This window comes from Protobothrops mucrosquamatus, unplaced genomic scaffold (genome assembly GCF_001527695.2).
Source record: "Protobothrops mucrosquamatus isolate PMUCROS unplaced genomic scaffold, P.Mucros_1.0 scaffold109, whole genome shotgun sequence".
NCBI classification, from domain to species: Eukaryota; Metazoa; Chordata; class Lepidosauria; order Squamata; family Viperidae; genus Protobothrops; species Protobothrops mucrosquamatus.
The window spans coordinates 601,157-628,387 of NW_015386481.1; the positions used below are offsets into that span (position 1 = coordinate 601,157).

Sequence of the window (27,231 nt, forward strand, 5' to 3'; positions counted from 1 at the left end):
GTGTGATTTTTCTACGTTGACCCTTTTTCTTGTTGTCTGGATGGAGGAATTGCCTCGGCTGATCACAGGCAGGGAGGGAAGTGGAGAAAGGTCCCTAAGCAGACTGGTGAATGAATCATTCCCCCCCCCAAAAAAAGAAACAGATAAACGCACTGTGGCCCAGGTCTGGAGATGGCTCCAAGGCACGCACAGGCTGCGAAAGAAAAGGAATGTGTGAAAACAACACCCATTTGTTTTTTTATCTTAAACTTCTGCCGATCGGAGAGTTAGGCTTCCCTTGCTAAGGTGTAACTCTGCATCATGCAAGTTGCATCAGTCCCTGAGTCTGTTTTCACAAGGAGTAGCTGAGTCACAGGGAACACTGCGCCAATGGAAGCAGCGCTCTCGCTGAAACCCAGATTGGCAGCTTCCCTAAGGATTCCCAATTCCAATTAGACATCGAGTATCAGATTCAAAGAGATTACCAAAGCCTCAGTAAGGCCACGCCTGGAATGCTGCGTCCAGTTTTGGTCCCCACATTAGGCTGAGACTTTGGGAACAGTGCAGACATGAGCAACTAAGATGGTTTTAAAGGCCTGGAGACTAAAACATACGAAGAACGGCTGCAGGATTTGGGTATGGAAAAAAGGACTAGGGGGGAACAGGATAGCAGCCTTCCAGCATTTGAGGGGCTGCCCCAAAGAAGAGGGGGGGGGGGTCAAGTTATTCTCCAAAGCACCAGAAGGCAGGATAAGAAGCAATGGATGGAAGCTAATCGAGGAGAGAAGCAATCTGGGATTAAAGAGAAACTTCCTGACAGTGAGGACAATTAACCGGTGGAACAGAAGTTGTGGGTGCTCACCGTTTGGGAATTTTCTCCTTAGTTCCAGGTTGCTTCTCTCCTTGATTAATTGCCATCCATTATTTCTCGTCTCGCCTTCCGGTGCTTTGGAGAATAGCTTGACTCCTTCTTGAAACTGGAAAAGGTGACTTATGACCGCTTTTCACCCTTACGGCCTTCGTAGCATCTCCGCGATCAGCATTCAGAAGCTTGGCAACTGGTTGATCCTTACGGCCGGCGCTGCGTCGTTTTTTGCAACCTTCTCACAAAGTCAATGGGGAAGCCAGATTCACTTAACAACCGGGTGACTCCCTTAACAACTCTAGCCAGGAAGGTCCTAAAATGCAGCAAAAGCTCCCTTAATATGTGTCTCGTTGAACAGCAGAAATGTTGGGCTCCCTTGTGGTTGTTACGTGTGAAGGGGACCGCCTGCATTCTTCTGCCTTTCCTAGCTGTGATCACATCAGCTGTTTTGTATTCGGGGTTCCCTCCCTGGACCTTTCCCTCCTTTTTCCATTTTTCCTCCCACGTACAATGGGAATTGCAGCGCTAGCCGAATACTGGCAAATGGGATTAGCCAACTTTTTTCCGCGGTCAGACTTGCTTCCCTGGAATTTCCAATACCTGCTTAGATAATCTTCAGGGTGAGTTCAGAACAAGTGTACTCCTGGCTGAGGTCAAAGTTTCTGTGTTCTTGCTTTCTGTTCTTGCTTTCTGTTTCTGACTTCGAAGATGAAAGGAGAAGTTTGGGTCTGTTCCGGGCTGTTTCAGTACTTCCTGATCTCCTGAGACATTTCGATTGATTGATTTATTTATTTTTAAACAACAACAACAACACTAAGGCTGATGAAAGATCTGCTGGACTCTTGAAACACTGGTCTAACAACGCTACCCTGAACTTTTTGCAGAGTTATTATTACAGCAGCTTCTTTTCTCTGTGAATAAGGATTCGACAGAGCAGGCTTTCGGGCGTTCTTTTTTTGCTGGTTTTTTGGCTTGAACTGCTCTACAATTCCTGCAGAAGTTCCTCCAGGTTAGTTTGCATCTTCGGATAGTCGTAAAAATAGGCTAGGTTTGGGGGGTTATCCTAAACCAGCAGGTGGATGTGTGACTAGGGAGGAGCTGCTAAAATTGAACCTGTTTGTGTACGACTTTGTCTACTATTTTCACTATGCCTGTTGGGGACCTGGGGCTGCAGCCTTGCGCCACAATAAGACCGGTGTAGATGGACAGCTCAAAGCCAAACATATTCATTACAAAGGAAAGAGATATTCATACTATCAATCAATCAGAATAGAGCTGGAAGGGACCTCGGAGGTCTTCTAGTCCAGCCCCCTGCTCAAGCAGGAGGCCCTGGACTATTTCAATCAATCAATCAGAATAGAGCTGGAAGGGACCTCGGAGGTCTTCTAGTCCAGCCCCCTGCTCAAGCAGGAGGCCCTGGACTATTTCAATCAATCAATCAGAATAGAGCTGGAAGGGATCTCGGAGGTCTTCTAGTCCAGCCCCCTGCTCAAGCAGGAGGCCGACCTGGTAAAGTTAGTTAGTTAGTCTTATCTCGACCTTCCCTGGAGCCTCCAGAAGATCAGGTCGGGGGACGAGTTCGTCCTCCGGGACCTGGTAAAGTTAGTTAGTTAGTCTTATCTCGACCTTCCCTGGAGCCTCCAGAAGATCAGGTCGGGGCTGCTCAAGCAGGAGGCCCTGGACCATTTCAATCAATCAATCAATCAATTAATCAGAATAGAGCTGGAAGGGACCTCGGAGGTCTTCTAGTCCAGCCCCCTGTTTGAGCAGGAGAACTTTTACCCATCTCAGACAAATGACTGTCTAGCTTGTTCCTAGGGAGCACGAAGTGAGCTTTTGGGGGATTCTTTACGATGCCGTGTTTGCCACTTCCATCTCTTTCGAAAACCCGCTTAGGTCTCCGCGATACGTATTCGTAGGAAGCTTCAGAATAAGGGAACCACGAGAGGTCCAAGAAGCAGGAGGAGCAGACGCAACGACCCGCAACTGTGTGAAGAAACATGAGGTGTAATCAGAGTTGTGGCTTGCTGACCGTGGCAGCCATCGGAGCGTTGCTGGCTGTCCTTGGGGGGATTCTGATTCCGGTTGGGAATCATTTCGTTGAGAAGACAATAAAAAAGGTAAGAGACGCCTGCAATTCTTGCATTTTGCCTTGCTTTCTTCTCAACATTTGCGTGACATAAGCCAACATTTCCAGCCGCACCAGGGAATTTCCCCTGTACAGATGCCTAAATTGGGCAAAGATACAGATATAAATCCTCTTTATGGGAGACATTTCTTTTTTTTTCACGAATGAAGGCGAATATACATGTCCCAGGATAATTTCTTTTTTCTTTAAAAAAATAAATAAATCCATTAGGTTCTCCTCGAAACACGGGCATGAAAAGGAGAAAGATTTGTGCAGAAGCTCTGTAGTTTTTGAGTTCATGCTGGATCACAAGCTGTATTTCGACATTTTTGGAGGGAGAGTTGAAACGCTGCCTATGAGAATTATGCCTCCTGCAGCATTTAAATATTACACCATAGGAAACACCTTAGTAAAATGAAGTTCTTCCTGTATCTACGGGACACCCACATCTCCCTGCTTCCAAAATGTCGAGGTTCTGGTATCTGAATTACAAAATCTGACTCCTCTTCAGTTATAATATGATGCTTCAGCTTAGACCCTGGAGAGAGGTGTGGTTTATGGAGCTGATTGGTTAAAACTTGCAATCAAAATTAATAGACTAAAAGAATTTCATAAAGTTGAGGCAAGAAAACGTGCCTGGGATGCGGGCGGCAGTCCAAAAAGCCAACACAATCCGTGGTTGTGTAAACAGAAGCGTAGAATCAAAATCACGTGAAGTATTAGTACTGCTTTATAAAGCCTTAGTAAGGCCACACCTTTAATCTTTAGTGTTCAAACTATCCATTTCTGCACAATCCAGTATTTTCTTGATTGTCTCTTCTTCAGACGGTGTTTCTTCGTTTTTCCAGTAATGAGCAGATATAATTCTTGCTGCTGTTCATACATGCGTACATCGTTTTGTTTCTGATGGGAAAGCATTCTGATCATTTTGTTAAAAAGGATAATTCTGATGAAAGGTGAGGATAGCACGATAGTTCCTGAGTATTCAAGTCGGGAACAAGCAGATATATATATAGAAAGAGCAATAAAGACGATTAGGCGACTGGAGGCTAAAACATACAATATGGGCTGGATTGTAATGTGAGGATTATCTGTATGCTCTGAAGAAAAACACAACCAGAAGGGCATAGAAATTTGTTTCCTTAGATACCTGTTTAAGTTTTTCAAAAATGTTGTGTGTTCTATCCTTCCCGCACCTCACTCTTGCTAATAAAAATAGCATCTAGTTCAAATGTCACTCGTCCATAAACACTTGAGGAGGTTTTCCAAGAAACGTTATCCAGAATAGAAAACGTGTCTATTCTGACTTAGGAAGAAAAAAAAAAACCATATTAAAATGTCGTTCTTATTCCCCTTTAACAGGAAGCTGTCATTGAAAATGGCACAATCGCCTACGAGAACTGGATTGTTCCTGGGTGTCCCATTTACCGACAGTTTTGGGTTTTCGATGTACAGAACCCAGAGGAGGTGATGGAGAAGGGTTCTGCTCCAATACTTGAGCAGAAAGGCCCGTACACTTACAGGTAGGTGAAGACCTAACGATCAGGATGTCTTGAGGACCCGGAAGAGGGATTAGAGAGCAAACAGAGAGACTGTATTGAGTTGGGAGAGGAATGGAATAGAATAGAATAGAATAGAATAGAATAGAATAGAATAGAATAGAATAGAATAGGAATAAATAATGGAATAGAATAGAATAGAATAGAATAGAATAGAATAGAATAGAATAGAATAGAATAGAATAGAATAGAATAGGAATAAATAATGGAATAGAATAGAATAGAATAGAATAGAATAGAATAGAATAGAATAGAATAGAATAGAAATAAATGAATAGAATAGAATAGAATAGAATAGAATAGAATAGAATACAATAGAAATAAGTGAATAGAATAGAATAGAATAGAATAGAATAGGAATAAATAATGGAATAGAATAGAATAGAATAGAATAGAATAGAATAGAATAGGAATAAATAATGGAATAGAATAGAATAGAATAGAATAGAATAGAAATAAATGAATAGAATAGAATAGAATAGAATAGAATAGAATAGAATAGAATAGAAATAAGTGAATAGAATAGAATAGAATAGAATAGAATAGAATAGAATAGAATAGAATAGAAATAAATAATGGAATAGAATAGAATAGAATAGAATAGAAATAAATAATGGAATAGAATAGAATAGAATAGAATAGAATAGAATAGAATAGAATAGAATAGAATAGAATAGAATAGAATAGGAATAAATAATGGAATAGAATAGAATAGAATAGAATAGGAATAAATAATGGAATAGAATAGAATAGAATAGAATAGAAATAAATGAATAGAATAGAATAGAATAGAATAGAATAGAAATAAGTGAATAGAATAGAATAGAATAGAATAGAATAGAATAGAATAGAATAGGAATAAATAATGGAATAGAATAGAATAGAATAGAATAGAATAGAATAGAATAGAATAGAAATAAATGAACAGAATAGAATGTTCTGCTGGTTAAATTGTTCTGCGTTTAACAAGTGGACTCTCTTTTTTCTTCAAGGATGCGATACCTGCCCAAAGAAAACATCACTGAACATGAAGATGCCACTCTGTCTTACCTCCAGCCAAATATTATGCTTTTTCAACCCAATATGTCAGTTGGGCCGGAAAGTGACACCGTCACCACCGTCAACCTTGCAGTTGTGGTAAGCAAGCTCCCTTAAGGTTTCTCACATCTGAATATTAAATTCTAAGAATAAATCAATAAAATTTGGGTACAGAATAAAAGAGTGGGAAGGAACCTTGGAGGTCTTCTAGTCCCACCCCCTGCTCAGGCAGGAGACCCTATATCATTTCAGACAAGTGTCTGTCCAGTCTCTTCTTAAAAGCCCCCAGTGATGGAGCACCCACAACTTCTGGTGGCAAGCAGTTCCACTGGTTAATTGTCCTCACTGTTAGGAAATTTCTCCTTAATTCCAGGTTGCTTCTCTCCTTGATTAGTTTCCATCCATTGTTTCCTGTCCTGCTTTCTGGTGCTTTGGAAAATAGGTTGACCCCCCCCTCTTCTTTGGGGCAGCCCCCCAAATACTGGAAGACTCCTATCATGTCCCCCCTCGTCCTTCTTTTCTCTAGATTGGCCATTCCCAATTCCTGCAGCCGTTCTTCATATGTTTAATCCCCAGGCCTTTAATCATCTTAGTTGCTCTTCTCTGCACTTTTTCCAAAGTCTCAGCATCTTTTTTTTGTAATGTGGGGACCAAAACTGGATGCAGGATTCCAAGTGGTGTGGCCTTACTAAGGCTTTATAAAGCGGTACTAATACTTCATGTGATTTTGATTCTATGCCTCTGTTTACACAACCAAGGATTGTGTTAGATGTTTTGGCTGCTGCCGCACACGCCTGGCTCGTGTTTTAAGGGATCGTCCACTGGGACTCCAAGGTCCCTGTCACGGTGACTTGTTTTTGAGCCTCGTTTCGCCTAGTTTTACAGCACGTGCCAAGGTTCCAAACGTTAAGATATTTTGTGATTTGATCACAAATAAAACTTAATTCAAAACTGTTTGTGTTGATTTGCACTCCGGTGTCTAAAAGTTATAGGCAAATTGGTATGTGTTGCAGGCTGCACCGGCTTTGTTTAAAAGTGTTCTTATTCAAGCCTTGATGAATATCTGGATAAAATCGTCAAAGTCAAAATTCCTCCAGACTAGAACGGTGAAAGAAATACTTTGGGGTTACGAAGATCCTTTCTTGAAAAAAATTCCAATCGTAAAATTGGATAAACGCGTTGGAGTATTGTATCCTGTAAGTATGAACTCAGAGAGGGGGGGGGGAATGAATTGCTTGCGATTCAGAAAACGAAGAACGTTAAACATAACTGAGGCTTGGTACAGCAGATTTTAAAACACTAAAAAAAAATTCATTCTTAATGATCAAGCCAAGTTGGATCAAAAATTAATTTTCTGTTCTCTCTCCTTCAAGTATAATAAAACAACTGATGGCCCTTACCGAATTTATACTGGGAAAGACGATATAAACAAGAAAGGAACTATCCTGACTTTTAATAATAGCAGGTATCATATCTTGGGGGAAATATAGCTTTATTCATTCGTTCGTTCGTTCGTTCGTTCATTTATTTATTTACAAAATCTACAGTTTAATTAAGCAGTTTATTAATTAATAAACATGATGGGTTTCCCTGGGCAGTTGCAGAATATGCTAAGCACACAGAGATGCACCGGTTGTCATATTATATAGTCCTCGACTTACGACATTCGAGCCCGGAATTTATGTTGCTAAGGGAGAAATTTGTTAAGTGATTTTTTTTTGCCCCATTTTACGACCTTTCCGGCACGTTCGTTAAATGGGTCCCTGCAGGTGTTAAATGAGTCGCACGGTTGCTTAAGAGAATCCGGCTTCCCTCATTGAGTTTGCCAGTCAGAAGGTCGCGAAAGGGAATCGCGTGACCCCGGGAGACGCTGCGACCGTCGTAAATACGAGTTGGTTGCCGAGAGTCCGGATTTTGGCCACGTGACCGCGGGGATGCTGCGACGGTCGTTAAGTGTGAAAAATGGCCATAACTCAGTTTTTTCATTGCCTTTTTAACCTCTGAACGAACTCAATAAGTCGAGGACTATCTGTATAAGAGACCTTGGGATTAGAATATCTACTCTCCCCCTGAATCGGTTTAATTCTCACACTTTCCTTGGATTCAGAGGGCTAAGAAAACCGCGTGGCATCACATCTCAGCTGTATCTTATTTTTCTTTCTTTTTTTCTCCAAAGGACCCTTCAATACTTTAAGAGCTATTGTAGCATGATCAATGGCACTGGTAAGGATGTCAGTGGAACTAAGTATGAAATGTCTATTTATGCCCAGAACACACACATTACATTCTGGCAACCATTAAAAAACACACCAGGTTGGGAACTGACGCACAGGTTGGAAAACACCTAAGGATCCCACTTCCAACAAATTAAAAAAAAAATTAAAAATAAAACCGTGCCACGGCTTCTTTGCCCCATCAAAATTAAGGCTAGGAGAAAGTTTGAAGTTTATGAAAACAGAAAAATGGATGGATTTCAGGGGCAAAGTTCTCAAGGCTGAACAAGAAAAGAGTGGTCCATTTGTTAGGGTGGGGGAAAATTGGCTGCAATTACTATACTAAAACAAGTTGCAAGAATAGAATAGAGTAGAGTAGAGTAGAGTAGAGTAGAGTAGAGTAGAGTAGAGTAGAGTAGAGTATAGGGTAGAGTAGAGTAGAGTAGAGTAGAGTAGATAATGAAGAATAGACTAGAATAGAGTAGAGTAGAATAATGAAGATTAGAATAGAATAAAGTAGAATAATGAAGAATAGAATAAAATAGAATAGAATAGAATAGAGTAGAGTAAAATAATGAAGAATAGAGTAGAATAGAATAGAATAGAATAGAATAGAATAGAATAGAATGCTATTGTCACTTTGAATGTGCACTAATTGGCATACATCAAAATGAAATTTCATTGCATTCAGCTCTCCGATATACACTACATAAATATGACCAAAATAAATAGAGTTGCGAGGCTCCCAACTCACAAGATGCTCTGATTGTTAACTCACAGATGCGTCCTCGTTCCACCCTTTTGTCAACAAGAGCGAAGAGCTGTACTTCTTGTCCTCGGATGTTTGCAGGTAAAAGGGATTACTTAAAAATACTCTGGTCAGGGGGATTTTTGTGGAACCCAAAAAACACAAAAAAACCCACAACCCCTCCCCCCCCCAAAAAAAACTGCTATTCTCTGAACACGTCTTATTTTTATGATGCAGGTCAGTCTCCGCCAGATTCGACAGGGAGGAGACGGTGAAAGGGATCCTGCTTTACCGCTTCAGCATCCCTCCGTCGGCTTTTGCCTCAACCCTTACCAACCCGGACAATATCTGCTTTTGCACAGAGAAGGAGATTAGTTTGAACTGTACAACAAGTGGAGTTCTGGATATCAGCTCCTGCAAACAAGGTAAGTGGGGACGAAAAAAAGGGGGCTGAGGAGGTCTCGTTTAGACCCAGAGCGGAATAGGTGGGATTCTTATGTGGCTAGAAAGAGTGAATCACTGCAGTTGGTCATTTAGTAACCTGGTTCTTGAATGAACTTTAGAATAGAACAGAACAGAACAGAACAAATAGGGGTAGAGTAAGAATAGGATAGGAGTAAGAACAGAACAGAACAGAATAGGATGGGGGTCCAGCCAGAGTTTGAAAGCTCGGAAAATTAAACCACCCGTCCAGATTGGATCCCGCAACATTATCCTGGGACGTTTTATTATAATCGCCTTCGTTCGCGACATCCGCAGTTTTCCATTCGGCTTCACTAAGAGAAGGGGATTTTTGCAATCCGCTTTGCAAACTCTATTTCCCCTTTCCCTTCCACAGGCAAACCCGTCTACCTCTCCTTGCCCCACTTCCTGCACGGAAGTAAGATACTTTTTCAATTTGTGAAAGGGATGAAGCCCAGCGTGGAAGAACACACCACCTTTCTGGATGTGGAACCGGTAGGGGACCAGAATCTGACTCCGCTTTAAGACCGAAATCAAAGCCAGACCCATGGCCATCTCGGTCGTAAAAGGGGACCCTGGGAGTTAATTTTGGGGTTTGTGCACCGAGGGGCCCCAAAGTTTTCTCCTAGTTCCATCAGTCCGCCGGTGGGGTGAAGATTCTCATCAGCCTGTATGGGTGGTCCCCCGATTTTCGTTGCTAAGCGAGACATTCCTTAAGCGAAGCCTGCCCCCGTTGTACGACCTTTCCGTTTAAATTAATTGCAAATTAATTTTTTGCTGTTGAGTATCCACCAATGCTGGTTTAACCTTTCCTAACCCAGCATCCAAATGCGTTATTTCTCTCTTGAATGCTGCTGATCCTTGATTATTATACCCCCCCCCCCATTTGCAAAGTTCACGGCGTTTGTTTGGTTTTAGGTCACAGGATTTACCTTGGGCTTTTCCAAAAGGTTGCAGGTTAATCTACTGGTGACACCAAATTCAAATATCGCGTAAGTCGGGGCTGTTATTATTTTTCTCCCCCCTCCCCCCATTGGGGAAACGTTGGCCGGTGGATGGTTTGTTCTACAGGGATGCTTATCGGGAGAAGTGGCTTATGGGCAACCGCATCATGGGGAGGGGGTGAAAATCTGCAAGACGGCAGGCCAGTCTGGAGAATAGGAGGATTATGGGTGACCTGAAGCAGTATTCCAGTATTTGAGGGGCTGCCACAAAGAAGAGGGGGATCAACTTATTTTCCAAAGCATCTGAAGGCAGGACAAGAAGCAACAGATGGAAACTAATCAAGGGGAGAAGCAACCTGGAACTAAGGAGGCATTTCCTGACAGTCAGAACAATTAATCAGTGGAACAGCTTGCCACCAGAAGTTGTGGCTGCTCCATCACTGGAGGTTTTTAAGAAGAGACTAGACAGCAACCTGTCTGGAATAGTCTAGGGTCTCCTGCTTGAGGAGGGGGCTGGACTAGAAGACCTCCAAGGTTCCTTCCAGCTCTATTCTGGTTGATTGATTCCCATCCACATTACAGACAAGGCTTCATCTATGTATGTATGTATGTATGTATGTATGTATGTATGTATGTATGTATGTGTATGTGTGTGTTAGCCATTTTTTGCATTCTCAAAAGACAGCGACCCAAAATTGAGCTGTTTTAATGTCGCTGCTTTCTCCCCCCCACCCTTATTTTTGTTTTCTACAGAGCACTAAAAAACATCAAGCATTTCTTTTACTTTCCTATTCTGTGGCTGAACGAGGTGAGTAGGTTTGCATTTTTTCTGTCATTGTGATCTTTCCTTTTCAGTTTGGTTCTTTGGACCCATCTGGGAATCCCTGTCTTTTCTCAGTCTCCACGGCTTCCCATCCCTGCTAGGTGGAAAGAAGCAAGAACACTCTGGGCCAGGGGTCTTCAGACTGGGCCCTTTGATGACTTGTGGACTTCAGCTCCCAGAATTCCTCAGCCAGGGTGCACGCTGGCTGAGGAATTCTGGGAGTTGAAGTCCACAAGTCATCAAAGGGCCGAGTTTGAAGACCCCTGCTCTGGATGGTTTCCATCTGGAGGGTGCAAAGTCATCTCTAGCCACCAGCAGACGCTGCTTTGATTTTTTTTCCTTGCCTTTATGCCACATTATTCACTTTTCTTTTTCTTCTTCTTCTTTTTTCCCCAGACGGCTACGATCGATGATGAGAAAGCAGAATTTTTCCGATCAAAAGTGACCAACAAGATCAAGTTGCTCTACTTCCTTCAACTGGCCCTAATTATCATTGGTTCTGTAATGTTCCTGGGCGTTCTAATTGTCTTTTTCATGTGCAAAGACAAGAGACCTAAATTAGTAAGTAAGGTTTGGAATTAAGGTCTCTAATTAACTCATTAGTTCGGAAGGAGTTCCACCAGATTCTCGGTGGCGTGGGACATTAAAAATAGCGAGTAGCGAGAAAAGAGGAAGGGAACCATTCCAGCTAACAGGTAATATTCTACAAGAGCTTCAAACCCAGGCAGATTTCCAAACATACACAATTTTGGAAAGCTGCCATTGTGCAAGGCAAGTGCCCTGTCCTAAACTGCCATTTCTTAGCCATTTTGTTTTTAACAGTGTGTTTGTGAGTGTCCGCGCTCACCTCTTCGCTCCATGCATACATAACAGAGGCTAGAAAAGCTTCTTCAACTTAAACAACAGCCAGCCGTGTGCGGTGGCAGCCCAAAAAGCGAACACAATCCTCGGTTGTGTAAACAGAGGCACAGAATCAAAATCACGTGAAGTATTCGTAGCGCTTTATAAAGGCCACATCTGGAATGCTGCCTCCAGTTTTGGTCCCCACGTTACAAAAAAAAAAAAGATGTTGAGACTTTGGAAAAAGCACAAAGAAGAGCAACTAAGATAATTCAGGCTAAAATATCTGTTGAAAATTGAGAACTACCTGTAATAATACGGAGAGGGGATCTTGTAGACATTTAATTCTCAAATCAATCATCCAACAATTCTGGATTTATCTGACTCACATGTGGTTTTTTTTTCTTTTCTCAGCCTGTCTGGTGAAAGCAACCATTTCTTCCAGTTTCAAGCAGAGAGCAGGGCGTTGTCTTTCTGGCGTTGTTTTGGGTTGTGCTCTTAAATACCCTGGGGAAATATTGCAAGATGGACAGACCGGTGAAGGATAAGATTTTGTTTTTTCCCAACCAGAAGTCCACAACGCTGCCAACATCGGATGTTTTTGCATTGACAACAGATGGAAATGTAGCCAACTTTTCCCCTTTCACTTTTAGAGTTAGAGGATGCTGGGAGGAGGGGGGATGTGAACGAGAGTCTAGCTAGACACAACAACACTAAACCTAGTGTGAGAATCAAGGTTATGGAGCCCAGAGCTGATAAAGAATTGGAGAGCTGGAGAGCTGGAGAGGAAGCCCGCACTTCAAGCTAATTGGGGAATGTGATTTATGACTGTTAATTGGAGGAGGGAATTGTGCTTTGATACTATGTGCCCAGGGGAGGGGAATTCAGTTTTTGGCTTCGATTATGCAGTGCCGATATTATGCTACTCGAATAAAAGATCCTCTAAGGTAAACAATGCCTCAAAGTGCTTTTGAAGAGTTTCATCTGTTGGAACCATGACACTACGGACATTTGGAAGAACTGTTCTCACCACCCCCAGAAAGACCGGCATGAAATCTGACCATCTGGGGCAAATCTGGAGAAAACCCCAATTTTTTTCAGCTCCTTCAAAAAGAAAAGTCCAATTTGGATTTGAGTCGGCTTTACCGATTTTGCAGTTCAGCCAACATTTCCACACGCGGGGAGTTAAAGAAGGGGAACCCAAGTTACACAGCCGAGTGGCTGGGCTGGGGAAAAGAGTGTGTCCTTTTTTCTGTTTGCCCCCCCCCCCCCGAAGAAGAGGACCCAAATCAACTTTTTTTGACTTTTTTTGAAGAGGAAAAAGGAAGACCGACAACTGTAGAATATTAATCGCTAGTAAAGGACTTATATATATATAAAAAGGCCTGTTTGGTCATGGGGGTTTCTGTCCAGTCCACCCCATGAGCCAGTGGCCAAAAGTCTGAATTTGGATCACATGATCACGGGGATGCTTCGACGGTCGTTAAGTGTGGAAACGGATCATAAGTCGCTTTTTTTCAGTGCCTCATATTTATGTCCCGGGGTCAGGTTAATCCCCTTTTGCAATCTTCCCGACAAGGAGTGGGGAAGCCAGATTTCACTGAACAACAATTTAACAACTACGAGGATTCACTTAACAGCAACAGAAAAAGTCGTAAAATGAGGCAAATTCACTTAACAAATGTTTCACTTAGCAACATAAATTTCGGGCTGATATTACCTGTATTTTCCATATAGCACTACTTTTTTTTAGAATCCTAAACTGTTAGATTCACTCTCCCCCACATTCTAAGCAGTTGTTAGTTGAATTTAGTAAACTCTATTTCTAACTAGTCTGTAGCCAGATTTTTTTTACTAAGCGGTTTTACTATTTATTGTCATTTTGGTTTTTTTTGGGGGGGGGTGGTTATATTGTGAGACCCCAGAGTTGATTTGGAATCCAGTGGCATATAAGTCAAATCACATTGCAAGCATCAGTCTCTGTTTGTGAACAGAGAAAGGAGAGAGATCCCTAAATAAATACTTTTTAAAAAAAAAGTTTATCCTATACTCAATAAAACAACAATACCTTTTGTTATTTTTGTGACAATCGCAGAGTCACTGTGTATGAGAATGGCCAGAATGAGTGCTGGTTATAGATCAGTGAAAATAAAACGTTATCGGAGAAAGATAAATTTTAATACGCTACCATCCGGGCTCCATAAGTAACGCTTCGTTTTCATGTAGACTTGTGTGTGTGTGTTTGTTGTCCACTCTTCTGTTTTGCGTGGCTCTGATGTTCACGAATCCGGGCTTGTAATAATGGACTTGGAAACGCGGTGGTTTCAATTACTCTGAACAGGAATCTAAAATGGAAGGAGATATTCAAGAGAGCAGGAAGGGATGGGGTTAAATACACAGCTAGTCCGCTAGTTAACAACCACACAAGTGAGCCCAAAATTGATGCAGCTAAGCGAAACATTTGTTAAGTGAGTTTTGCCCCATTTTACGACTTTTCTTGCCACGGTGGTTAAGTGAACTCATCACTAAATCAATGCAAAAATTCCATGTTTTCACCCCTGCCAATTTCCCTGGGAAGAACTTTGAAAGTAACTTTGAAAGTATTAGGGTTTCCTGCCTGAGCAGGGGGTTGGACTGGATGACCTCCAAGGTCCCTTCCAACTTTTTAAAAAATTATTATTATTATTATTTCTTGCTCATCATGCTGGATGAGAGCTAGTGTGGGGAAAAGCAAGACGGATGGGTGGCAGATTTAGGTAAATTAAATCCATAAAGTACCTTGGAAGCAAAGCCAGAGTAACTGCGATCGTGAAGTCAAGATAAAACATCGGATTCATTAATTGCCTCTGAATAATCCAGTAGGGATTTGCTGGTGGGTTGCAGAGGACACAGAAAGCTCCCAGCAGCCCAAGAATGAAGAAATATAGGAAGATGCTACCCCCCAAAACTGAGAAATGGATAATAGTCTGAAACAAAAAAACGGAAGTACAGATTTCATTTCGATCAGATCTGCTTCCATTTCTAGAAGGATTCAGGCAGACTTCGGCTGGGGTTAACCCCAGGCCGCCTTGAGGATTTAAACTTAACATTCAAGATTCTTCACATTTTAGCCGTCAGATTAGTATTAGTAGCCAAAGGTGAATACATTTGGGTTTATTATTATGTACAAATGCAATTGATGAGGGGGCGAAAGGCACAAAATGATTCTGTGAACCGAATGTTAGAATGAATGTGTAATATACTTACCACATTTTTACTTTCAATCAGAAGATGTAGTAATATTATAAAGAACATGGTAGTATTCATACGATTTCCAAAAGAATAGATATCTACATCAGAATCTCGGAATGTCTGCAAAGGAATCATTATATAACCATCAAAAATATATCTCTATCTCTATCTCTCTATCTATCTCTCTATCTATCTCTCTATCTATCTATCTATCTATCTATCTATCTATCTATCTATCTATCTATCTATCTCTCTCTCTCTATCTATCTATCTCCATCTTTATATCTATCTATCATCTATCTATCTATCTATCTATCTATCTATCTATCTATCTATCTATCTATCTATCTGTATCTCTCTGTATCTCTCTATTTCTCTATCTCTCTATATCTATATATTATATAAAAATTACATACTGCTAACTGTGGTAATAAAGAAATACTAAACTAGTTGGTATCTTGATATAGAAATTCCTAATGATTGTTAACAATGATTATAGGTAGTGCTGTAAACTTTGATACCAATAAACATGTACAACGAGTATGCGCTATTTTTAAAAAAACAAAATTTAAAATATTAGAGATAGGAGCAAGTAGCCAATTTTGCGATACTTACGAAGTAGCAGATAAAAAAGCAAACCAGGCTTTGGTAAAAGGCATCCACCAAGTTCATTGCAAATGCTACACCCACGTATGGCTGAAAAGGAAATAAAGAAAAGAGGGTGGTCAGTTTTGCTCATTTGAATGATCAACTTTCCGCTAACTTTGCTTGTCTCTAAACCTGCTCTCCTAAACCCGCCTCCATCCATCGGTTAGAAACCTACCAAAGAACATTTTTTCAGCTCCACTTTTTTGGAAAATTTAAAAAGAAACGAGTTATAAAATGGTGGTTCAAGTGGCAAGGAACTAAGGATCAGTTGAGCCAAGCCCAAAATAAAATAAAATAAAATACCTCATCTTTCTGACTGGCTTTGTAAAGCTCCGGATGGTTCAGGAGAGTTTCTGCAGAGATATCTTTATCTAAAACCCCATATATGACGGGTGGTACCGATGTGAAGAGGAGATTGAAGAAAATCAGACTCCAATAATCAATCATGGGCGTTCCTGAAAACCCACAAAAGAACTGGTACCAGAACAGGAGATTGACGTATGCCTGCAAGGATTGGAAGAAGAAGAAAAAAAGGACAATGCATTGTGGGAAGCATCAGGGAGATGCTGGAAAGAAGTTTAATGGACTTCAGAGGGCGCTACAGAAATACAGCATTTGTCTTCTATAATTGTGGTTCTCTTTCTGCTCTGGAATCAGCATTGAGGGTGAAAGTGGGATCGGTGTTTGTTAATCTTTGGAGCTTAATCAACCTTAATGCTAGTGCAAAAACAACATCTGACAGCTGAACGTATTAACCCTGTTCCCCTTTTAAATGCATTCTTCCCGCCTCTCAAATCCAGGATACAGTTGGTAGCTAACATACCACGTTCTTGTAAAAGAAGTAGAGGATCATGTTAGCCAGTCGGGTGTAACACCAGTGGCCATGAACAAATAACAGCTTCCTGAGATGCTGGAATTGAGAAATTGCGAAGTCGCTGGCTAACACAGCCTGCAAACACATATAAGAGAAGTCACAGATTAATCAGATCAATTGTACTTACTGTACTTGTCTAATAGTCCTGGTCTTGTGTGCAATATACCATTCTATTATATAACAGGCTTCATCCACCAGGCAGAGATGAACCGTTTGAGCAAGGTCACCAAAAAGGCGTGCCTGGCTGAGGAATTCTGGGAGTTGAAGTCCACAAGTCATAAAAGGGCCACGTTTGAAGACCCCTGATGTGGGGTCATGGGTCATCCTACCTGCATGCCTTCTTGCCCGGAAATTCCAATTCCAATGTCCGCCACCTGAATCATGCTGACATCGTTGGCCCCGTCACCTTTGAACCAGAAAGGACAAGAGCCTTGAAATCAACGACCACTTTTGTACCCACTAGAAAATAGACTGAGCCCCCTCTTCTTTGGGGCAGCCCCTCAAATATTAAACACTATCCTAGAATAGAATAGAGCTGGAAGGGACCCTGGAGGTCTTCTAGTCCAGCCCCCTGCTCAAGCAGGAGAACCTATGCCGTCTCAGACAAGTGACTGTCTAACACCTCTTCTTAAAAATCTCCAGTGATGGAGTGCCCATGATTTCTGGAGGCAACTTCTGTTCCACTGGGTTAATTGTCCTCACTGTCAGGAAGTTTCTCCTTAATTCCAGGTTGCTTCTCTCCTTGATCAGTTTCCAACCATTGTTTCTCGTCCTTCCATCTGGTGCTTTGGTGAATAGCTTGACCCCTTCTGCTTTGTGGCAGCCCCTCACCCCTAGTCCTTCTTTTCATTAAACTAGAGGCCCTACCCTATCTAGACATTTTCATGGTGGAAAATGTTGAGATGGGTCTCACTGAAAGTTATTAAAATCCTTATGATGGGGATATAAATGTATCGGAGCTCTTTTGAAAACATTTAACTGTGGGTAGGGAAGAATTGCAATAATAGAAAAAGGAAGAAACAGTTTCAAATTTGAGTCAATTTTCTTCCACTGGGCAAGACACTAAGTATCAGAAACTCTATTATAACATTTTAGTAGAATCCCTAGAAAGCAAAGCAAAGCAAAACAAAACAAACCAATCCTGGATTTTTTTTCTTAAAGAAAAAAAAAGATGGAAAAAAAATAACAAATTCAAAATAAAACCAAGGGCTGCCTGGCAAGATTGTGACAGAGTGGAGAAGATGCAAACAAAAAAAACAGAAAAAGAGCTTTGAATTTTAGGTGGAGGGACGACCCACCAACCACAAGGGCAATCTGTTGCAAGAGAGGCAATCCCCATCACCCCCCCACACCAAGGCCGGCTTATGGGACCTGTAGTCCAAAGCATCTCCTATACCAGGGGTCTCCCAACTTGGCCCTTTGATGACCGGTGGACTTCAACTCCCAGAATTCCTCAGCCAGGCACACATGCATATAACCATAATTTTATTTTTATTATTATTTGTTGTATGCATTACATTTTCAGATTTTTTATTTTATTTTTTGTAAAAACAGCGAGCCTTTTAAGCGGGGGGGGGGGGGAAATGCCCAACCCGGGCCAAAAAAAAAAAAAAAAGCTCTGTTGCAAGAAGGGAGCATCCTGATCGCCTTCACCTGTGCGGCCGAGGCCCACCTGGCCGTGATGAGCCGCCTCGCGCGCCGCGGCCGTCTCCATGGCAACCGCTGCGCGAGCCCGGGAAGCAGCCGAGCGATCGCACCTGTGTTTTGAGCGCGCGCCTTTCCCGCCCAGCGCCCTCGGACCGCCTCGCGGGCTCTTTTCTGCACGCCCATCTCGCCCTTTCATTGGCTGCTCCGAAAACGCGTCCCCTCGGATTGGCTGAGCGGCCTGTCTCCTCTCCGAGAGGCGGGGACTTTTAAAAACTCGGCGGTCTCCTCAGACTGAGTGCAAAAGGCGAAGCGGGCAGCAGACGCCGCTCCCGCGTCTCTCGTTCCCCGCAAGGGACGACGGCTGCGGGGCTCCGGGGGGCTAAAAAGCCTCTCCCTCCGGCGCCCCCGCGGCCCAAGCCCTCGAGCTCGAGGCCGGGCAGGGCCTTTTGAGCTCTGAGGTAATTCTAGCGGAGGCTTTTCTACGTTGTAAGACGCCCGAGGGGAGCCTGAGGGGAGCGCGAGCTCTTGAGCTAATTAATAGCACCTGTGGTGATTTTAAGCGCGGCGCGTGTTCTTTGGAGTAAAACGCCGGGGGTGTCTGAGGTAATATCTCAACGGCGTTTTATTCACACGACGCCAAATACCACAGGTCGCTAAAGATACTTATCTCAAGTCTTCGCAAATTGCTGGGTCTTGAAATAATTCTAGTCAAAGCTCAAGTTCTTAAAATTTTGGTGGAGCCTCAGCCATGTCCTTTTAAAAAGGACCAAACCCCCACAGGTGAATGAAGAGTTAAAATTAGCTTTGAAGATAAAATTGCCTCAGGAGCAGACCTTCCTCTCAGGAATAAAGTGAATTCCTTAGGGAATTTTAGCCAGGACTTCAAGTTCTTAGAATAAAATTTTGGTGAAACCTGAAGTAATCTCAGCCATGTCCTTGCAGTAAGCTGAGGCAATTTTAGGCAGGTGTAGTTCAAAGGGCTAAACTGCCACAGGTGAACAAGCTTTAAAATGAGCTTAAAGGCAAAATGGCTTCAGTCCCTGGAGTTGCCCTTTCTTGAATAAAGTCAGCTCTTGGGACCTGAGGAAGCTTTAGTCAAGGCAGAAATCCTTAAAAGAAGCAGAACATGTAGAAGGACTAGTGGCTTCAAGTAAGTAAAGGCAAAAGTTAACTAACATTACTTCAGGTCCTGGAGTTGACCTTACTTTCTTGAAATAAAGTCAGCTCTTGAAGAATTCTTCAGGTAATTTTAGCCAAGGTGCACATTTTAAAATATTGGTGGAATCTTCCTTTTAGAAGGACCAAACCACCATTGGCAAGTCAGAATTAAAAATAGTTTTAAAGGTAAAGATAAAATTACTCAGGAGCTGACCTTGCTCTCAGGAATAAAGTGATTTCTTGGGACCCGAGTTAACTTTAGTGGGCTTAAAAGAAGCAAAATATGTAGAGGACTAGCTACTTCAAGTAATTAAATAAAAAAGTTAACTAAAATTACTTCAGGTCAGGGAACTGGACTTATTTTCTTGAAATAAAGTCAATTCTGGAGGCCTGAAGTAATTTTAGCCAAGGCTCAGGTTCTTAGAATAAAATACTGGTGGAACCTGAGATAATCTCAGCCTGGACAGCCATTTGTCTGAAATGGTATAGGGTTTCCTGCCTGAGCAGGGGGTTGGACTAGATGACCTCCAAGGTCCCTTCCAACTTTATTATTATTATGTCCTTTTAAAAGGGACCCAAACCACCACAGGGAATAAGAGTTAAAATTAGCTTGGGGGTAAAGTCTGAAAAAATCTTTGCCATGTCCTTGCAGGCTAAAAAAGTACTTCAAGTAAGTAGAGGTGAAAGTTAACTAAAATTACTTCAGGCCCAGGCCCTGGCTTAACTCTCAGGAAATTGCTTCAGTACCTGGAGTTGCCCTTATTTTCTCCCAAGTCAACTCTTGGGACCTGAGGAAATTTTAGTCAAGGCTCAAGTCCTTAAATGAAGCAAAACATGTAAAAAAAAACGACTAGTTGCATGGTCTGAGGAATTCTCAAGGGGACAATGTTCCAATTCATTGTATATTGTCTTCTTTCACTCATAGGATAAAACACAAAAATCCCCTTTTGATTGATTGATTGCTTTTCTAGTCTCTAAACATAAGCTGGTCATTTGGTGATGTTGATTTTTTGTTTATTTCAAAGGCATGAATCCATATAGACGAAGAAGAAGACATCAACAGTAAGACAGATGGTTTAATTCACTCTCCAGTATATCATGAAAGTGTGGAAGCCTAGCAGATACTGTTTGCAACATGTTTATTCCTGCAAAAATTGTTTACAAAGTATCAATGGTAAAAAAAAAAATTCTGAGCTGTCACAATTTTAGCTATTGGCTGCGGTTCTTAGAATTAGACAGGGTCCTGGGAGCATCCCACATACCAACACACATGGCGATGGTGGTGATGCCCCCCCTGGTGGAGGTCTTTCGGTCCCTGAGCTCCCACTCTGCGACACTCACACTGAATGAGCCGGGGAAGCAAACTGCTACCTGTCTCATTGAATCCCTGAGCAAACACTGTGGGGGACTCACACTGGAAGTCCTCTCTGGGGTGGGGCTGGGTGACCCTTTCAGTCCCTGAGTACGCACTGAGGGGGAAATCACACTGGAAGACTGAACAGCGTCCACTCCTCCAGTGCCTGAGGACCCCCTCAGTGAGACTCAAACTGGAAGGCAATCCTCTGGAATCGCCTCACACTAGAAATAAGGCGTCCTGGGTGCTCTCTGAGCTTGGTGGTTTTCTTGTAGACGTTTCATTACCAAACTAGGGAACATCATCAGTGCTAGTAGAAGGGAGTGTGGTTTGCTGTCAGTTTATGTTTGCGTGGCTTCTTTTAGTGTTGTTGAAAATGGTCTTGGAGGTCCTTTGTTGCGCTATTTATTGTTAGCTTCTTTGACCGTTCCTTAATTGCGGTATTGTTTTGTTGTCAGGGTGATGGTTTTTAGAACCCGAAATAAAACCTCAACGGCCCTTTTTAATATTAGCTGTGGCCGTTGATCTATAAAAGAGGCTAGGGTTTTCTAACTTTGCAGACTGAGCGGAGGAAGAATTGCACAACTGCTGCCAAAAGTTCCTCGAAAGAGACAACGCTTGCTGGGCACGACTGAGGAAGAAACAAAAGCAGAAGAAGAAAGAAGAAAGAAGAGAGCATGAAAATGTCTCCAGCTCAAGCCCTGTTGGCCTCCGGCTGTGATGTGGCCTCCTACGCTGTGAGGTAAGTTTAGCCGAGTCTTGTATTCTTCAAAGTTTTAGAATATGGGGGAGGTGGATGACTTGGTGGTCATTCCTAGGTAGGTACCACCTGCAAATGGGGTAATAGTAAGCAGTGTATACTGTGCATTCTTAGGAGTAAAACTCCAATGGCAGCTGAAGTAATGTTTGGGGTTTTTTTTATCTCAAAGGCCTGTTCTCTGCACCACCTTAGAAGACAGAAGACTCAGTCGTCAGCCTGCAGAATCAATGGAAGAAGGAGGAATGGAACTCAAGAACGATGGTTATTAGAACCAAAAAACCCTCCTCAATGGCTCTTTTAATGCTAGGCGTGGCTGTTGATGGATTATAGATTTTATAGTTTTCTGCCTGGTGTAAATTTAGCCATGGCAATGGTTCTTAGAACCAAAAACAAAACCTCATTGGCCGTTTTAAATGATCAGTGTGGCCAGTGCTTGGTAACAGATTTTATAGCTTTCTGCCTGGCATAAACTTAGCCCTGGCGATGGTTCTTAGAACCAGAAAGAAAACCTCAATGGCCCTTTTTAATGCTAGGTGTGGCTGTTGATGGATTATAGATTTTATACTTTTCTGCCTGGCATAATTCTAGCCCTGGCGATGGTTCTTAGAACCAGAAAGAAAACCTCAATGGCCCTTTTTAATGCTAGATGTGGCCGTTGATCTATAGAAGATTTTATAGTTTTTGAGTCTTTGAGACTGAGGGGAGGAACAATGGCACAACTGCTGCCAAATGTTCCTCAAAAGAGACAAGACTTGCTGGGCACAGCATAAGAAGAAACAGCAAAAGAAAAAACAAAAGAGTAAGAAAATGTCTCCAGCTCAAGCCCTGTTAGCCTTCGGCTGTGATGTGGCCTTCTACGCTATGAGGTAAGTTTAGCCGAGTCTTGTATTCTTCAAAGTTTTGGGAAATGGAGGGAGGTGGATAGTCCCTTATGCCTAGATAAGTAAGTATAACACCTTTGTCTGAGGTAATAGTAGGCACTGTGTAGTGTGCATTCTTAGGAGTAAAACTCCAATGGAAGCTGAAGTAACCTTGATTTTTTATTTCAAAGACATGAATCCAAACTGACCAGTAGACGAAGAAGAAGACATCAACAGTAAGACAGATGGTTTAATTCTTAAAACTGAAAGTAAATGTGATGATGCTATTTAATATGAGGAATACCAATAAAGGAGAATATTTGTGCTCACACTAGAAATAAGGCATCCTTGGTGCTCTCTGTGTTTGATGGTTTTCTTGTAGACGTTTCATTACCAAACTAGGGAACATCATCAGTGCTAGTAGAAGGGAGTGTGGTTTGCTGTCAGTTTATGTTCAAGTAGTTTCTTTCAGTGTTGTTGAAATGGTCTTGGAGGTCATTTGTTGTTAGTTTCTTTGACCGTTCCTTAATTGCGGTAATGTTTTGTTGTCAGGGTGATGGTTTTTAGAACCCGAAATAAAACCTCAACGGCCCTTTTTAATATTAGCTGTGGCCGTTGATCTATAAAAGAGGTTAGGGTTTTCTAGCTTTGCAGACTGAGCGGAGGAAGAATTGCACGCCTGCTGCCAAAGGTTCCTCGAAAGAGACAACGCTTGCTGGGCACGACTGAGGAAGAAACAAAAGCAAAAGAAGAAAGAAGAGAGCATGAAAATGTCTCCAGCTCAAGCCCTGTTGGCCTTCGGCTGTGATGTGGCCTCCTACGCTGTGAGGTAAGTTCAGCTGAGTCTTGTATTCTTTAAAGTTTTGGGATATGGAGGGAAGTGGTTGGTCTTCCATACTTGATGCTCCTTCCTAGCTAAGTAACACCTGCAAATGGGATAATAGTAAGCAGTGTGTACTATGCATTCTTAGGACTAAAACTCCAATGGCAGCTGAAATAATTTTAGGGTTTTTTTTTATCTCAAAGGCCTCTACTCTGCACCACCTTAGAAGACAGAAGACTCAGTCATCAGCCTGCAGCGTCGATGGAAGAAGGAGGAATGGACCTTTAGATGATAGATTTTATACCATTCTTGCCTGCTGTAAATTGAGCCATGGCAATGGTTCTTAGAACCAAAAAAACCTCCTCAATGACCCTTTTTAATCCTAGGCATGGCTGTTGATGGATTATAGATTTTAGAGTTTTCTGCCTGGCGTAAATTTAGCCTTGGCGATGGTTCTTAGAACCAGAAAGAAAACCTCATTGGCCCTTTTAAATGACCAGTATGTGGCCAGTGCTTCGTAACAGATTTTATACCATTGTTGCCTGCTGTAAATTTAGCCATGGCAATGGTTCTTAGAACAAAAAAAAACATCAATGGCCTTTTTAATCCTAGGTGTGGCTGTTGATGGAGTATAGATTTTATAGTTTTCTGCCTGGTGTTAATTTAGCCCTGGCGATGGTTCCTAGAACCAGGAAGAAAACCTCAATGGCCCTTTTTAATGCTAGGTGTGTCCGTTGAGTTATAGAAGATATTGTAGTCTTTGAGGTTGAGGGGAGGAACGATGGCACCCCTGCTGCCAATGTTCCTCGAAAGAGACAAGACTTGCTGGGCACGGCAGAAGAAGAAGGAAAAGAAGAAAGAAGAGAGCATGAAAATGTCTCCAGCTCAAGCCCTGTTAGCCTCCGGCTGTGATGTGGCCTCCTACGCTGTGAGGTAAGTTCAGCTGAGTCTTGTATTCAAAGTTTTAGGATATGGAGGGAAGTGGATGCTCTTCCACTACTGGATGCTCCTTCCTAGCTAAGTAACACCTGCAAATGGGATAATAGTAAGCAGTGTGTACTATGCATTCTTAGGAGTAAAACTCCAATGGCAGCTGAAGTAATGTTAGGGTTTTTTTTTTATCTCAAAGGCCTCTACTCTGCACCACCTTAGAAGACAGAAGACTCAGTCATCAGCCTGCAGCATCGATGGAAGAAGGAGGAATGAAATGCAATAAAGATAGTTCTTAGAACCAAAAAAACCTCCTCAATGGCCTTTTTTAATCCTAGGCATGGCTGTTGATGGATTATAGATTTTAGAGTTTTCTGCCTGGCGTAAATTTAGCCATGGCGATGGTTCTTAGAACCAGAAAGAAAACCTCATTGGCCCTTTTAAATGACCAGTGTGTGGCCAGTGCGTGTTAAGAGATTTTATAGTTTTCTGCCTGGTGTTAATTTAGCCCTGGCGATGGTTCTTAGAACCAGGAAGAAAACCTCAACGGCCCTTTTTAATGCTAGGTGTGTCCGTTGAGCTATAGAAGATATTGTAGTCTTTGAGGTTGAGGGGAGGAACGATGGCACCCCTGCTGCCAATCTTCCTCGAAAGAGGAAGAGGAAGAAGGAAAAGAAGAAAGAAGAGAGCATGAAAATGTCTCCAGCTCAAGCCCTGTTAGCCTCCGGCTGTGATGTGGCCTCCTACGCTGTGAGGTAAGTTTAGCCAAGTCTTGTATTCTTCAAAGTTTTAGGATATGGAGGGAGGTGGCATAGGGACTACTTGATGGTCCCTATGCCTAGATTGGTAAGTATAACACCTGTGTCTGAGGTAATAGTAGGCACTATGTACTGTGCATTCTTAGGAGTAAAACTCCAATGGCAGCTGAAGTAATGTCAGGGGTTTTTTTTTTATCTCAAAGGCCTGTTCTCTGCACCACCTTAGAAGACAGAAGACTCAGTCATCAGCCTGCAGCATCGATGGAAGAAGGAGGAATGGACCTTTAGATAATAGATTTTATACCATTCTTGCCTGCTGTAAATTTAGCCATGGCAATGGTTCTTAGAACCAAAAAAATATCCTCAGTGGCCCTTTTAAATGACCAGTATGTGGCCAGTGCTTGGTAACAGATCTTATAGTTTTCTGCCTGGCATAAATTTAGCCCTGGCGAAGGTTATTAAAAACAAAAAAATCTTAATGGCCCTTTTTAATCCTAGGCATGGCTGTTGATGGATTATAGATTTTATAGTTTTCTGCCTGGCGTAAATTTAGCCCTGGCGATGGTTCTTAGAACCAGAAAGAAAACCTCATCGGCCCTTTTAAATGACCGGTGTGTGGCCAGTGCTTGGTAACAGATTTTATAGCTTTCTTGCCTGGCATAAAGTTAGCCATGGCGATGGTTCTTAGAACCAGAAAACATCTCAATGGCCCTTTTTAATCCTAGGCATGGCTGTTGATGGATTATAGATTTTATAGTTTTCTGCCTGGCGTAAATTTAGCCCTGGCGATGGTTCTTAGGACAGTGGTTCTCAACCTTTTTAATGCCGCAACCCCAACCGGTCGTAAGTCGAGGACTAAACCGGTCGTAAGTCGAGGACTAAACCGGTCGTAAGTCGAGGACTAAACCGGTCATAAGTCAAGGACTACCCAACCGGTCGTACGTCGAAGACTTTCCCTGCCCGGGAGCGCCGCGCATGCGTGGTTCCGCCCCCTGCGCCGGCTGAGGCGTAGCTGGCAAGCGGCAGAGACAGAGCAGGCCGACCACCAGCTGGCCCAGCCCAAGGGAGGGAAGGCACCCGCCGGAAAAGGGGGAAAAAATGGCGTACAAAAAAAATGGCGGACAGCCTTGCTTGGCGACCCCCGTGAAATGGTCGATCGACCCCAAATGGGGTCCCGACCCACAGGTTGAGAACCACTGTCTTAGAACCAGAAAGAAAACCTCATTGGCCCTTTTAAATGACCAGTGTGTGGCCAGTGCTTGGTAATAGATTTTAGAGCATTCTTGCCTGGCATAAATTTAGCCCTGGCGATGGTTCTTAGAACCAAAAAAACATCAATGGCCTTTTTAATCCTAGGCATGGCTGTTGATGGATTATAGATTTTATAGTTTTCTGCCTGGCGTAAATTTAGCCCTGGCGATGGTTCCTAGAACCAGAAAGAAAACCTCAATGGCCCTTTTTAATGCTAGGTGTGTCCGTTGAGCTATAGAAGATATTGTAGTCTTTGAGGTTGAGGGGAGGAACGATGGCACCCCTGCTGCCAATGTTCCTCGAAAGAGAAAGAGAAAGAGGAAGAAGGAAAAGAGAAGAAGAAAGAAGAGAGCATGAAAATGTCTCCAGCTCAAGCCCTGTTAGCCTCCGGCTGTGATGTGGCCTTCTACGCTGTGAGGTAAGTTCAGCTGAGTCTTGTATTCTTCAAAGTTTTAGAATATGGGGGAGGTGGATGACTTGGTGGTCATTCCTAGGTAGGTACCACCTGCAAATGGGGTAATAGTAAGCAGTGTGTACTGTGCATTCTTAGGAGTAAAACTCCAATGGCAGCTGAAGTAATGTTAGGGTTTTTTTTTATCTCAAAGGCCTGTTCTCTGCACCACCTTAGAAGACAGAAGACTCAGTCGTCAGCCTGCAGCGTCGATGGAAGAAGGAGGAATGGACCTTTAGATGATAGATTTTATACCATTTTTGCCTGCTGTAAATTGAGCCATGGCAATGGTTCTTAGAACCAAAAAAACCTCCTCAGTGGCCCTTTTAAATGACCAGTATGTGGCCAGTGCTTGGTAACAGATGTTGTAGTTTTCTGCCTGGCATAAATTTAGCCCTGGCGAAGGTTATTAAAACCAAAAAAACCTCCTCAATGGCCCTTTTTAATCCTAGGCATGGCTGTTGATGGATTATAGAATGCTACTTCACCGTCAATCACAACTGACTTTTAGAAGAATTGCTGAAACTATAAGAGACTTTTGGTTCTAAGAGATCTGTCTGCTTCTGACATTATTTCTCAGGGGGGGAAGGTGGGAGGGAAGCGATCCCAAAGGATTCCCACCATCCAGTTTGAGACTCAGCTGGACTCGCAACTCAAACGAAAGAGGAGGAGCCGTTTCTGCCTCTGCCAGGGGGGGAGCTGGGGGGGCACACAGACAAACAGCAAGGACAGCTTGGCTGCTGAAACACCGAGCATCTTGGGAGGGAAGGGAGGGCAACTGGCAAGGGCTGGGGCTGATGGGACTGCTTGCGCCTTGGGAGGGAAGGGAGGGCAACTGGCAAGGGCTGGGGCTGATGGGACTGCTTGCGCCTTGGGAGGGAAGGGAG

The 27,231-nt window shown here is 42.7% G+C and overlaps 2 protein-coding genes across 2 annotated transcripts in view; one reads left to right on the forward strand and one right to left on the reverse strand.

Annotated features, from left to right (window-relative positions):
* The first annotated feature begins 2,844 nt into the window (after positions 1–2,844).
* LOC107284643 (platelet glycoprotein 4-like) lies at positions 2,845–12,025 on the forward strand. The gene is made up of 13 exons (XM_015812734.1): positions 2,845–2,964; positions 4,335–4,495; positions 5,524–5,668; positions 6,583–6,765; positions 6,943–7,034; positions 7,746–7,792; positions 8,563–8,632; positions 8,768–8,955; positions 9,369–9,487; positions 9,911–9,984; positions 10,690–10,744; positions 11,156–11,320; positions 12,014–12,025. The coding sequence occupies exons 1-13, from the start codon at positions 2,845–2,847 to the stop codon at positions 12,023–12,025; spliced, it is 1,431 nt and encodes a 476-aa protein (XP_015668220.1).
* Positions 12,026–13,817: 1,792 nt separating this feature from the next.
* ATP10D (ATPase phospholipid transporting 10D (putative)) overlaps positions 13,818–27,231 on the reverse strand; it is a 31,530-nt gene continuing 18,116 nt past the window's right edge. The window contains exons 16-22 of the mRNA XM_029283491.1: positions 16,682–16,758; positions 16,302–16,427; positions 15,782–15,982; positions 15,446–15,526; positions 14,846–14,950; positions 14,378–14,565; positions 13,818–13,944 (exon numbers count right to left, since the gene is read on the reverse strand). Coding sequence (XP_029139324.1) covers positions 13,818–13,944; positions 14,378–14,565; positions 14,846–14,950; positions 15,446–15,526; positions 15,782–15,982; positions 16,302–16,427; positions 16,682–16,758 — 905 coding nt within the window. The remainder of the gene's footprint in view (positions 13,945–14,377; positions 14,566–14,845; positions 14,951–15,445; positions 15,527–15,781; positions 15,983–16,301; positions 16,428–16,681; positions 16,759–27,231) is intronic.

What these genes read in the sequence shown, in the direction of transcription:
- LOC107284643 (XM_015812734.1), top strand. Translation starts at nt 2,845, where the DNA reads ATGAGGTGTAATCAGAGTTGTGGCTTGCTGACCGTGGCAGCCATCGGA. An exon ending in TTGAGAAGACAATAAAAAAG is followed by an intron (nt 2,965 to 4,334) that starts GTAAGAGACGCC and finishes CCCCTTTAACAG; the next exon opens with GAAGCTGTCATTGAAAATGG. An exon ending in CTATTCTGTGGCTGAACGAG is followed by an intron (nt 10,745 to 11,155) that starts GTGAGTAGGTTT and finishes TTTTTTCCCCAG; the next exon opens with ACGGCTACGATCGATGATGA.